General features: G+C 41.8%; 1 protein-coding gene across 8 annotated transcripts in view; it reads left to right on the plus strand.

Annotated features, from left to right (window-relative positions):
* ltbp1 (latent transforming growth factor beta binding protein 1) overlaps positions 1 to 13,807 on the plus strand; it is a 244,512-nt gene that overhangs the window by 132,648 nt on the left and 98,057 nt on the right. For all 8 annotated transcript variants that reach the window (XM_049464179.1, XM_049464180.1, XM_049464184.1 and 5 more), the window contains exons 9-10: positions 1,125 to 1,184; positions 8,885 to 9,007. In XM_049464179.1, the coding sequence (XP_049320136.1) occupies positions 1,125 to 1,184; positions 8,885 to 9,007 (183 nt within the window). The remainder of the gene's footprint in view (positions 1 to 1,124; positions 1,185 to 8,884; positions 9,008 to 13,807) is intronic.

The raw sequence follows: 13,807 nt of genomic DNA on the forward strand, positions 1-13,807 counted from the left end.
ACATCCAATAACAGACGCCTGTGCTGACCAACATCACACTAGGAATGATAATCAAATCAAATCAAAATTTATTTGTGTAGCGCTTTTTACAACTGGTGTTGGCACAAAGCAGCTTTACAGAAACATGATCACAGGACAAAGAATCAGGAAAAAGATTAAACATAGAAAATACATAATACAGAACCCCCAGTGAGCACGGAGGCAAGGAAAAACTCCCTCAGAGCTGCAGGAGGAGGAAGAAACCTTGGGAGAACCAAGACTCATATATAAGGAGGAACCATCCTACCACTGGTCAAATGGCTTTTAAATTGATTTTAAAACGTCTTTCATACATCTACATAGGTTTTATGTATTCGGGAGTATAGCAGCGCCACTAATGGCTTATCGACTAAGATGGAGGATGAGCAGCTGATCTGTGGTGAGTAGTGGATGGAGATGGAGAAGAGATGACTTCAGAAACTTCCAGTCTGTCCAGACAGGGGACATGAGAGCCTAAGGGTCCAACATCCATGAGTATCGGGTCAGACAGGTGGGCAGTCAGTAACTCAGAAGAAGCCAGAGAGATGGAATTAGTTTTAACTGGATTTATGTAAAACGGAGAATTTAAAACATTATTAGAGTGTGGTTATCTAATGACTCCGGCATATCTAAATAAAACAGCCTAACTAAAGGTAGAGAGCCAGAAGGTAACATAGACACGGAAGCTCCCTGAAACACTGTCATCCATCCACTCCACCGTCCACAAACCTGAGTGACTGTGTGCAGTGGGAGAACAACAGCACCAGCATCTCAGTTTACAACAATTCCCTACGTCCATGAACCCTTGGATCTGCAGCCTTATCTAAAGGGAAAACATTGATTACCAAAAGCTAAGGAGAGAGAGCGCAGTCTACTCTCCCGAATGTGCTCTCTCGGACTCCGGCTGCTGATGTCAAGTAGCATAACCTGTGATTTGAGCCGGCAATCCTAGTATCATAGTGCTAGCGCCCTAGTTGCATCTGTACTCTCCGGGTTTCATTCAGCAGAGCTCTTTTATTTCTCTCTCTCTCTCTTGTTTTTAGTGTTTTTGTTTAGTCTAGTAAATAACCATGCTCCTCTATTGTTCTTGTGTTTCTCCTCCACAGCCATTCCTCAGCTGGAGTGTCCTCAAGGCTACAAGAGGTTCAACGGGACACGCTGCATTGGTAAGACTTTGTTTTTCTCTTCTTCAGTGTAATGACCCTTTATGATTTGTCATGATTTTGTCAAAAGGGTGACTTGTATCTGTCCATTCAGAGAGAGAGGGAGAGCGATTGTGAGTGGAAGGAAAGAGGCATAGACTGAGAAAAGAAGGAGGGGAGGACAAAAAGAGAGTAGAGAGAGGAGTGTTATATAGAGATAAATAGTTGTGAAGAAAGAGAGAGAAAGAAAGAGAGAGAGTAAGAGTGGGGAAGAGATAGTGGCATTAGTCTGAAGCAGGCAGGAGTGTAAATAGCTTGTTTTAACAGGAAATTAGGTGTGTGTGTGTGTGTGTGTTTCTGAGTATAGTAGGGAAATGCAGTCTGTACACAGCACCCCCTGGTGGGACTTGAGTGTTGCTGTGGGCTGTTATATTTATATTCCCAGGCTGCCACTGCCTGTCCCCCCTTAGTTAACTCGAATCCATCAAACTGATAAGAGTCACCAGCTCTCTGACTGATGTGTCCTGCTTCAGAGAGAAATAGAGAGAGAGAGAGAGAGAGGCGACACAAAGTGATGGAGAAAGAGGCTACATAAAGTGATGGAAAGAGAAAAGAGAGAGAGAGAGCAGCTACATCAAGTGATGGAGAGAGAAAAGAGAGAAAATAAAAGAAAATAAAAGAGAAAAGAGGCTACCCAGTGATAAAAAAGAGAAAAGAGTGAGAGATAGAGAGGCTACACTATGGAGAGAGAGGTTACAAAAAGCAATGAAGAGAGAAAAGGTGAGAGAGAGAAAGAGAGACGAGAGACAGGCAACAAACATCGATGAAAAAAGGGAAGTTAGATAAAGGGATGAAGTGAGAAAAGAGAGAGGGAGAAAGAGAAAGGATATACAAAGTAAAGAATAGAGAGAGGTTTGACTAAGGGATGAAGAGAAAGAGAGAAAGAGAGAGGGGCTACACAAACTGATGTAGATAGAGAGGCTATACTCAGTGATGGAGAGAGAAAAGAGAGAAAAGAAAAGAAAAAAGTGAAAAGAGACTACCCAGTGATAGAAAAAGAAAAGAAAGAGAGAAAGAGTGAGAGTCTACACAATGGAGAGAGAGGTTACAAAAAGCAATGAACAGAGAAAAGTGAGAGAAAAGAGTGAGAAAGGCTACACAAAGTGATGGAGAAAGAGAAGTTAGACAAAGGGATGAAGAGAGAAAAAGAGAGACAGAGAAAGAGAGACAGGCTACAAACAGTGATGAAAAAAGGGAAGTTAGATCAAGGGATGAAGTGAGAAGAGAGAGAGAAAGAGAAAGGATATACAAAGTGAAGGATAGAGAGAGGTTAGACAAAGGGATGAAGGAAAAAGAGAGAGAGAGAGAGGCTACACAAAATGATGGAGAAAGAAAAGAGAGAGCAAAACAGAAAGAGAGAGGCTACACAAAGTGATGGAGATAGAAAACAGAAAAAAGAGAGAGGCTAAACAAAGTGTTGGAGAGAAAAAGAGAGAGAGAGAGAGAGAGAGAGGCTACACAAAGTGATGGAGATAGAGAAGCTACACATAGTGATGGAGAAAGAAAAGAGAGAGCAAAAGAGAAAGAGAGAGGCTACACAAAGTGATGGAGATAGAAAAAAGAGAGAGGCTAAACAAAGTGATGGAGAGAAAGAGAGAGAGGCTACATAACGTGATTGAGAAAGAAAAGAGAGAGTGAGAGAGAGGAAGAGAGAAAAGGAGAGAGAAAGGCTACACAAAGTGATGGAGAAGGAGAAGGCAGACAAAGGGATGAAGAGAGAAAAAGAGAGACAGAGCGAGGGAGGCCACACAAAGTAATAGAGAGAGAGGCAGGAGAGGAGAGAGAGAGAACGAGAGAGAGACTAGGAGAGTGGAGTTTTAGGATGATAGTAAAAGATGGCTTTAATGCAGTAGAGATGACAGTCCTCCATTGTCATCATCATCATCATCATCCTCACACCCTGCTGTGCCCTCACTTACCACCGGCCAGAATAAGAGAGGGAGAGAGAGAGAGAGAGAGAGAGAGAGAGAGAGAGAGAAAGAGAGAGAGGGGAAAGAAAAGCATTGCTATTAGCTTGGTTCATAATAAACTGATAAATTGAAACCCAAACCTTATGAATTATAAGATTAGCAATGTAGTGTCTCACTCAGCCAGGCACAAAAAATGCTTGGTATAGGTACTGCACTTGCGCAGATCTCCAGAATTGTAGTTTCCTACTAGCATTCTGATTCTCCTCTCATGCTCTGCAAGCTGATTGGCTCTTTTTGTTGACGGACAGGACTTTATCTATAAACAGACACTGGGTTACGAGAACTTTCCACAAGTTCCATCTCAAGATGCCCCAGCTGCACTCGCCGTAAGCTTGGCACCGCGCTGGGCACTCCTCCCTCGCCCAGGCTGCATCTGTTTTAGCTGTGGTTCACCTCTGGGTTTGGCAAACGCTGGCAGTTCAGTGGTGATGGCTAACAGTGTTTGTGCTGTTTCTGACCCAGACTTATGCCAAAGCCACAGTGCGGTCAGCAAAAGGTATAAAACGTCATCGCACCAACACGCTAGCTGTGTGCTGGCAGTGGGTAGTGTGCAGACAGATGCAGCAGAGCTCAGGGGAAAGACAGTTACTCCACTAATATAGCACGTCAACCAAGATACAGTTTATGTCCAGATGTTTGTGGACAACCCTTCTAATGAATGTATTTCCATTGCGAATGCACACAAATAGCTCGTCTAGTATCTGTAGTGAAGTACTTCCGATAGAATAGGACTCTCTGGAGAAGATAAACATAAACGCGAGATGCAGTACGCTGGGCTCAACCAAAATCCTGACCTTACCAATGTTCTTGTTGCTGAATTCAATCAAATCCTGGAAGAACAAACCCCCTAGATTTTACATGAATGAATAAAAGGCAACAGAAACAAATTGTCATGCTGGCCAGATTTGAGGTAGACACTTGCAAATACTCTAAATAAAGTTTACCAACAAAGTGGTTAAGCTTACATAAGTTAAAAGAATGGGCATGATTAACATAAAAAGAGCAGTGATAATCAACAACATACCAAGATGAGAGGTCGGGCAAAACCGGGTCATACACGGGTAATCCAGCAGGGGCACGAGAATGGTCAAAAATACAAAATGAGTCTGTAAAAAAAGCAAAAGCAACATTGTAGAAGAGCTAGCTAACTAGATACTTCAATACTCTGTGAAGAACCAAGAAAACTGAAGGGGATATATACTAAACAGACCAGGTGTGTGCAATCAGAAACTGGGGGAGCGAGAACGCCTCAGCGTCACCTGATTTTCAGAGTCTCTCTCTCAGCAGTGTCTGTTGAGGGTGCATGCTGGGAATTGGAGTCTTTGTTGTGTGAAAAAAGAGTCCAGAGCAAGCAGGCTGACAGCGTCAGGACTGACACAAATGTAGAGACAAGCTTTTGAAACATTAGATACGTTTATTTCGTGATCGCTGGCATGCACATCTTTTGTTATACCATGGACCTTGATATTATATAATCAAACTCGTAATTAAAAAGGAATTAAAATATTACTAAAGGGCACATATGAATTAAACCAAAATATTTGTTTTTTAAGGGAAATTAATTTTAGGTATGATTGAGTACTGCAATTAATATTTACGTAGTCATTGAAAACCCTAGGGAACATAATCTTAGAAGTAACTGGAACATTTTCTTTTTGGAATTGTTAGGTTTACAGTACCAGTCAAAAGTTTGAACACTCCTTCTCATTTGGTGTTTTACTTTATTTCTTAATGTAATATATTTTCTACATTGTAGATTAACATTAAATACATAAAATAAAATACTGCACTGACCTGATTGATGGGACTGTGTGCGTGGGGTCTCCTTCATTGAAAGTGGTAGTGATCACCATCATGGCTCCCAACTGCTAATTTGTATCCCATTTTCTCCCCAATTTACAAGGCCAATTGCCAAACCCACTCAGTAGGACTCCCCCTATCACTAGTGATGCCCCAACAACAGGAGGATGAAGACTAGCACATGCCTCCTCCAATACATGTAAAGTGAGCAAGCACCTCTTTTCCATAGCGCACAGCGCACTTGGAGGAAAGTGCAGAGACTCGTTTTCAATACATCAGCTCACAGACGCCTTGTTCTAATAGACATTACCCTTTGGAGTGATGAGGGTAGAGAGTGCCATGTACCCACCCAGAGAGAACAAAGCCAATCGTGCTCTCTCAGGGCTCCGGCAGCTGATGGCAAGCTACATGAACAGGATTTGAACCAGCAATCCCAGCAATGCATGTGATACTTTGCATTAAATAATGGTTAATGCCTGCTAACCTTCAGAAATGTAATGTTCCATCCATCTGGCACCTACTATCGATTAGGCCTCGCTCCAACTCTATTCAATAATTCAGGTCACCTTACTGTGAGCACACTGACCATTGTTTTTCCTCACTCCGAGATAATACCTCACCACCTATACAGGTGTTTTTCTTTCTGTTCGTTTAACTTACTGAAGTCTTACTTTAGTCTTACTTTAGACTTTTTTTTGGTTTTCTTTCCATCCCTCCTACACTCAACTCCGGTTATACGCTTAGAAATCCATTTGGGTCTCCAGACATCTCTTTCCTTTGTGCCTTAGGAGGAATTTGATGTGTTTACTAATAGTCCACAGTTGCCTCTAAATGCTGTTCTAAGGCTGGGCCGCTCTGAGCATAACGCTGACTGCAATTGAGCATGATTTCCAGGAGTAAATGGGAGGAAATGGGTCTGAGAGCAGTTCCAGAACACTCAAACCTGCTTCTGATTCAGTTTTATCCTCAGGCACCTTGATCCTCCACAGTTTCCCCCTGTGTTAGTCAGTGCTCGGTCTTTTCACAAGCCCATTTGGATCTCATTTCCATATTTTGTCTGTTGGATGCAGGTTTACGATTTATGTTCGGCTGACTTTGTACAGCTGTGGCCGGTGGAGAAAATGGAAAGGAAACAAATGTTAAGCTGTTTGGAAAGACAGCAACGGCTGCATGTGAATGACTTGGGACTTGCATAAAGTGACTCTGAAACATTTTGGTTGTGTGCATTTTACGCAGGTCCAAGATGTTCTGACCACTCACAGATGAAGTGAAAAATATTGGTTGAACATCTTGTGTCAACTACACATGTCAAGGCCAGGAATAAGACAGTATCTAAACAGTTGTTTTTTGTAGTTGGGGACAGTGACCGTTTCTCAATGTGCATTCTTGTGTGTTTTTGCATCCTTGTGTTCTTGCCTGACATGCTCTTCCACTGCTACTCTATGAAGAGAGGAAAACAAGCCAGTAGTAGAGTTTTGAGACTCTGGACATGCATTGCTTTTATTCTTCTTACAGTTCATTCTCTCTGCTGCATCAACTCTACATACATACTCATCTCTCATCTGTTTCAATAAAAAAGTGGGACTGGTAAAACGGGTAGACCCCTTTCTTGCCGATGGTAGTATCCCCCTGTAGTTGTGGCCTCATCCAGATGACTAGGTGGGAAGTGCTTTGTAGTCATAAGGAGTCATAAGTTCTTCTGGTCAGCAGTGGCAGCAGGTACCTACTGACAATAGTCAAGGATGAACAGACCACAAACTGATGACAGGGGTGTCAGTAGCATAAAGAAGGGCTACAGAAAAATGTTCATAATGGTCATATAAGGAGCTTCTGGATTGTTCACGCTAATCCCTGTCCACTGGCCAGTCGTCTGGTCTGGCAAATCTGATTTTCCAGTGAGACCGGTGACAGATGGGGACGTGTGGTGAAGCGATGGCACCAGAGAAGATGCACTGTGAGAGGAAAACTAACTAATGATGGAATTAAGAGATCTGGGCATGCTTTGCTGGGAATCCTTGGTTCCAATATTTGTGTAAATAGCAATTTGACACTTGCTGCAGACCAGATAGACCACTTCGACTCCTTCCTGGCAATGGTAGTCCCCAATTCCTGTGGGAAGTTCACCCTTCCACACTGTGTACATTGTTCAGGAACAGTTTAAGGAACATGGCGATAAGTACAAGGTGTTGCCCTGGTCTCCAAATTCCCCACATCTCAATCTGATTGAGTATCTTTGGGTTGTGCTGGATCAACAAGTCCAATCCCTGCTAGCGTCTTGGTGCCAGATACCACAGGGGACATTGAGAGCTCCCATGCCTTGGCAGGTCAGAGCGGTTTTGGCAACCAACAGCATATTAAGCAGGTGGTCACAGTGTTTTGGCTCATGCGTGGGTGGATTCTAGTTTTGTTCTCACAGGCCTGGACAAATTGAGTGTGGTTGTAAACCACACACACACACACACACGCAAGAGTTGCCAACACTCTGAAAGCACTGAGAAAGACTTTGCCATCAGTCTGTGATTCATGGCATGTAGAAGATAGACCACCTTATGGCACTTGCAATAACCTGCCATAGTGAGACACTGTAATTCATTGCTTTGCTCCAATTAATTCCCACCTCCTTAGTTATTATTTCATCATGTCTCTCCTTTGCCACACACACACACACACACACACACAGATTGGCAGGTTGGCTGTGCAGCGAGTGCTTAGCTCACTCCCGCTCTCTCTCTTCCTGCACTCTCTCTTTCTGAGGTTTTTATGGCTCATTACCATGTCAGGCATTTGATTGACAGCTGCTGTGGGTGTGTCGTTTGGAGCTGTGCTGCAGATGTTGGAGCAGCTGGAGGAGTGGGTGTCCGTGCTCCTGCAGCGCTGGAGTGTGTCTCTCGTCAGGAACACATTAGCATGGTGTTAGATAGACGGCGAGGTGTGTGGGTATGAGTGTGAGCAGTGAGTGATGTCATTCCAGCACAGGTCCAGCATCCTCGCACTTCTAGCAGGGCAATGAGGACAGTCTCAGCACAGAGCTTCGCTCTGAACCCGGTAACCCAGTGGCCTCACTGATGTGTGTGTGTGTGTGTGTGGGGGGGGGGGGGGGGGGGGTTTATGTGTGAGTGGGGACACTATTCACTAGTATGGACATGAACGTCATGGCTCTTTTAACTCTTCTTTTCCTGGAGCAGAATACATGTACAGCCTGTACATATGAAGAAAATTCTCTTGCGGATGTAAGAAACAGAATTGTTGCACTCCACAAAGAGCTTAGGCTATAAGAAGGTTGGTAGCACTCTAAGACTGAGATACAGCAGGTCATACAGCACTTTTCCAGGATACGTTCCTCTCAAAATAGACTCCCCAGGGCTGATCAAAGTAGTTGAGTCCTCTTGTTTGGCATAATATCAAGAGGATGGCTTTAAAAAAAAGAGATGTATGGGCGCTGCCAGCATTGCTGCAGAGCTTGAAGAAGTGGGAGGTCAGCCTTCAGTACTCAAACCATACGCCACACACTGCATCAACTCTGTCTGTATGGCACTGTCTTAGAAGGAGGCCTCTTCTGAAGCTGACGCACAAGAAAGCTTGCAAACATTTAGCTAAAGACAAGCAGTCCAAGAGCATGGATTACTGGAACCATTTCCTGTGGTCTTACGAGACCAAGATAAACTTGTTAGGCTTAGCTGGTGTCTAGCATGTGTCTTGGCACCCTGTTGAGGACTTCAGATTTCCAAGAAAACTGTCCCTGGTTTAGAGTCATATCTTCAGTGTTGTTCCATGAAAAAAACTTATAACTAACTTAACTAATAAAATATTATATCTAATGACCCTGATGTTTATAGGTTCTGTAGTGATACACATGTAAATCCTGCTGTCTTCTTGTCCTGCTTTTCCTCCCAGATATCAATGAGTGTCAGCTGCAGGGAGTGTGTCCCAATGGGAACTGCATCAACACCATGGGCAGCTACAGGTGCCTGTGCAAAGCTGGATTCATACCAGACGCCACACTGACCACCTGCTACCGTGAGTTCAGACCACTTCTCCTTCTCTTCTCTTCTCTTCTCCTTTCTTCTCTACTCTTTCCCTCTTCTATTCTCTTCTTCTCTTTTCTTCTTCTCTCTTCTTGTCTCCTACTCTTATCTTTCTGTCTCACTTCTATTCTCTTCTTTTTTCTTCTCTTCTCTTTTTGTTTCCTTCTCTTATCTTTCTCTTTATATTCTATTCTCTTTTTCTCTTTTCTTCTCTTCTCTTGTTGTTTCCTCTTCTCTTCTTCTCTTATATTTCTCTTCTCTTCTATTATGTTTCTCTTCTATTATCTTTGTCTTTCTCTTCTATTCTCCTCTCTCCTTCTTTTATTTTTCTTATTCTCTTCTCTTTTTATATTATCTTCTTTCCATTTTTCTCTCTTTCTTTCTTCTTTTCTTCTCTTCATTTCTCTTCTGTCCTATCCATCTCTTTACTTCTCTTCTCTTGCCTTCTCATTCTCTTCTTTTCAGTTCTCTTCTTTCTTCTCTTCTCTTCTCATTTTCCTTTCTGATCTTCTTTTCTTTTCTCTGTTTCTCTTCTGTTCTAATCAGTTCTCTGTTCTCTTCTCTTCTCTGATGTTTTTTTTCTTTTCATTTCTTTTTTCATTTTTCTTCATTTTCAAATATTTTTCTTTGTTAACATTTTCTATTGCTAATCTTCTAATTCTGTAATTCCTGTAACTTAATTTCTATACTTTTCTCTTCATCTCTTATTTTTTTCTCTACCCTCTTTTCTTATCCTCTGTCGGCTGAGATCAGTTCTCACTCAGACTGACTGTAAACTGTGATCAACCTAAAGTGTTTTTTTTTAATGCTGATGGATCTGGTAATAAAATAATAATTGCATTTTAAGAAGATGTTTGGGTAAACACGCACCTGCCCATGCATACACACACGCCGCGTCTCAGCGAGAGCATCTGGTGCCTTCCTTCCTCATCATGTTTAAGCGTGTTATGGAAGCTGCCGTGTTGAGGTGGTGCTTTGGAGCTAGCGGCCGCAACAAATGCTAACAGATGATTGTGGAGCTCCAGCCTGAATCATTGAGGGTGGGAATCTTCTGTGTGAGAAGCGAATATTCTTTCACAGAGACGTCAACACTCTGCACGAACACACGGACACACACACACACACACATGCAGCAGTAACCTGAGAAATCTTCGTGTCTCTCTGATGGATATTAAACGCAGCAGATGTTGTATCTCTGTTGAAGAGTGTTTTGGAAGTGCCAGATTACAGTTTTGGAACAGCCTGTCGTGACCTTTTGTTCCGACAAGGATGAAAAGAAACTCTTTTCCTTCTCCTCCACTTTTCCTGTGTGTCAGCGTGCTACTGATGGAGCGTGCAGGGATGAGCAGGGATGAACACCTGTCCACCATTCAACTATCATCTTCTTATTTTTTCATATTTCACTTCTAAAGTAGTTTAAAGTAACAAGATGTACTAACTGACAGCAAGTATGGAACATGTCTTCACCTCCTCTTTAGGCATGAAGCTCACACGGGTTGCCAGGTTGAGGACACCTATACAAAAAAGCACAAATTAAATAATTGAGTCATTATAGAGTTAAACTTCTTGTTGTAAAAGTTCCTGTTGTATATTTTTGTCAGGTTGGTTGATGGTAGGTGCAGTTTGGTCTTATCTGGACTAGTCTGGATCACTTTACCTATCTCAAATTCCTAATGCCCTGATATCCCACCTGCAAATGGACCACTAATTATCAATGCAAGCACTATAAAGTTTCAGTGAATTCAAAAACCCATACCCAAGATTTGATAACCTTGGCTAAAGCTTATTGTTTACTTATTAAGCTTGATATTTGTTTTGTAGTCCTTCTGGACTCTAAACTGTCTCCATCCAACATTGACTAGTGGTTTACTCTGTATCTGATCATGGAGCTTTTTAGAAGAATGCCAAGGCTGCAGATCAATGCATTTTCCTATTACGGTGTTTCACACCTGGCAACCCGTGTAGAGTGTAGAGATAGGACTGGGGATTGGACAGTGGGAAGTTTCAGAGATTAAAACACAAACAAATTGCTGTCGGGAGATGGCATTTTTTAAACCTAGCATGTTTTTTTATCATGCTTTTTGACCAATCCTAATCATTTCATTAGTTTGTGCAGTAAATATATATATATTACATATTGGTCATTCAAATCTGTTTAAAATTTGTCTTTGGTATGTATTCACCTACATTATTTTGTGGTAAATGTAAATAATGTGGTATATTCCTAATGAAATGCTATATGAGCTAAAGAGGACACTAATACTAGGTTTTTGCTCTTGTCTGCACGTATGTTGTTTTTGTTTGGAGCTTACTGCCTGGCTCAAATTAAAGCATGACAACTACCAATTGGCCAGCATGGATATATATTTATATATATGTATATATCCCGTCGAGACTCCCAGTGCTCAACATCAATGCTTACTGGTAAAACGTCCAAAGTTCCAGGTTGTAACTGTAAAAAACACTAAACTGCATGGTGTCATTTCCAGAGTGTATTTCACAAAGCAGAGTTTCTCCAGAAATAAATAGGACCCTTTAAATGAATACTGGTAGAATACTCTGGACAGAGAAAATTAGACACCAATACATATGGTGGCTTGCAAAAGTATTCACCCCTTTGGCTTTTTTTTTACGTATTTTGTTACATTACAACCTGTATTGAAATGTTTTTTTTTCCCTGTAATCTGAATTAGCATGTGCACATACAGGGGTTGGAGCAGAGTGTGAAGGTTCAATCAGCAGGGTAAGAGCACAGTTCTGCTCAAAATATTGCAATGCACACAACATTATGGGTGACATACCAGAGTTCAAAAGAGAACAAATTGTTGGTGCATGTTTTGCTGGCGCATCTGTGACCAAGACAGCAAGTCTTTGTGATGCATCAAGAGCCACGGTATCCAGGGTAATGTCAGCATACCACCAAGAAGGACGAACCACATCCAACAGGATTAACTGTGGATGCAAGAGGAAGCTGTCAGAAAGGGATGTTCGGGTGCTAACCTGGATTGTATCCAAAACACGGCAGAATTCAATGTTCAAAATTCCTAGTTGAGGTAACAAAACATGAAAAATGCCAAGGAGGGTGAATACTTTTGCAAGCCACTGTAGTTGATCCACCCATTCTTGTGATCAGTTGGCAATGCTCTTAAAGGCAAGAGTTCAAACTGTCCAGTAGGAATGACTTTAATTGGACACACTGTGAATTTGCCTTAAGTCAAATCTATATGAGATGAATGCCCGCTGTGTGAAATACTCTCTGGACTGAGAACAAGAATATCCATTAAAGATTATTAACATCTTATAACTATGATCTATTAAGTGTCTTGGAATTAGTCCATTCATCTACATGATATGAGATTTCACTTGATTCATGGTTTAACTTGCTAAATCTGATCTCAGATTAGCTATCCTAATCTCTGCTGTTTGACTCTTGGATTGCTTGAGTATGATTTTAAACACATTTTGGCTTGAACCAGATGCCAGTCTGCCTTCTGCGCTTCATCCACCGCTAATCCAACACTGATCCTGATGTTACGCATTCACATTATCAGCTTTCTTAGAAATCTCTACCTTGTTTTTGCTGCTCATGGAGTGCTTCATGAGCTCCACCTGCGTGATAGGCTTGCTATATACTGTAGGTGTACTGTTACAGACTTATACATTTCTGCACGGTTTTTGACCACAGAGCTGCAATTGATTAGACATTATTGGGTGGTGGACTCTGATTTTAACCCTGATTCCCAGTCTTTGCTAGGTGGTACAAATTTGGTTGCAATAGACAGATGGAGAGAGTATTATGTAGTGTTTGAGGGGCTCAGATTATGAATTTGACAGAGCATATCAAACATGTTTGACTATCAATAAACATCTGTTTTTTGACAGGGCAATTATGGGACACTAGTAAGGAGCAGGGGTGTAGCCATGTTTTTCTTCTAATTCAGCTACAGGTCTCATCGCTGGGTGGCGAGATCTGTAAAGCTAAGCTAAGCTAAGTAAACAAAACTGTAATTCTTAAAAAAGTCAAACGAGTGCTGAATTTTAACCTACACAGATTTTTCTCCTAAAAACTGTTTATTTGCGTGAATAAAGCACTTCTGTTTATTTAAAGTAAGCTTAGATTTCCACTAGGGCTGGGTGCAGCAGCATTAGCATTAGTGGCTAATCGCTGGCACTAGCTAGGAAGTGCTACACTGAGGAATCCTGGGTGTTCCGGTAAGCCAGCCGGATATTCTTACCTCTGAGCAGAGAAAGAGCTGGCTCTTAGGGCAGTTAGCGACTAATGCTAATTCTGCTCCAGCAGTGCTAGCCGGGGTTATCAGCAGGCTTTAGATGACAATACTTATCTCTTAATAGTGAAAGAGCTAGCGCTTAGCACAGTTAGTGGCTAATGCTAATACTGCTGAAAAACTAAATTGTAACCACTGTATAACGCTGTACTTTAGCGGAGTGGCTTTACTGCTCCTTACAACCTGACTGGTAAAATTCATATCTTTGGCGCATTGGATTTTACAACGACTATTTTTGGGAAAATTAACAGATTTTATTTAAACAAGAGCTGCTCTGTGGACAAAAACTGACAGTTGACTGGCTTTGATGTTCCACTGTCTTGACAACAAAACATTTAATGACGTCTGACTCTAAATCTCTGTGTATGGTGCTTGCATTCTTTCTGAAACCCTGCTTTGCTTGTCCTGCTGATGGCTTTGCACTTGCTTGTGTGTGTTTGTTTGTACAATGTGTTTTCTCTCAATGATGTTTGGATTTGTCCACACGATCTACACCTTTCTGAGCC

This window comes from Astyanax mexicanus, chromosome 14 (assembly GCF_023375975.1).
Source record: "Astyanax mexicanus isolate ESR-SI-001 chromosome 14, AstMex3_surface, whole genome shotgun sequence".
In the NCBI taxonomy this organism is placed as follows: domain Eukaryota; kingdom Metazoa; phylum Chordata; class Actinopteri; order Characiformes; family Acestrorhamphidae; genus Astyanax; species Astyanax mexicanus.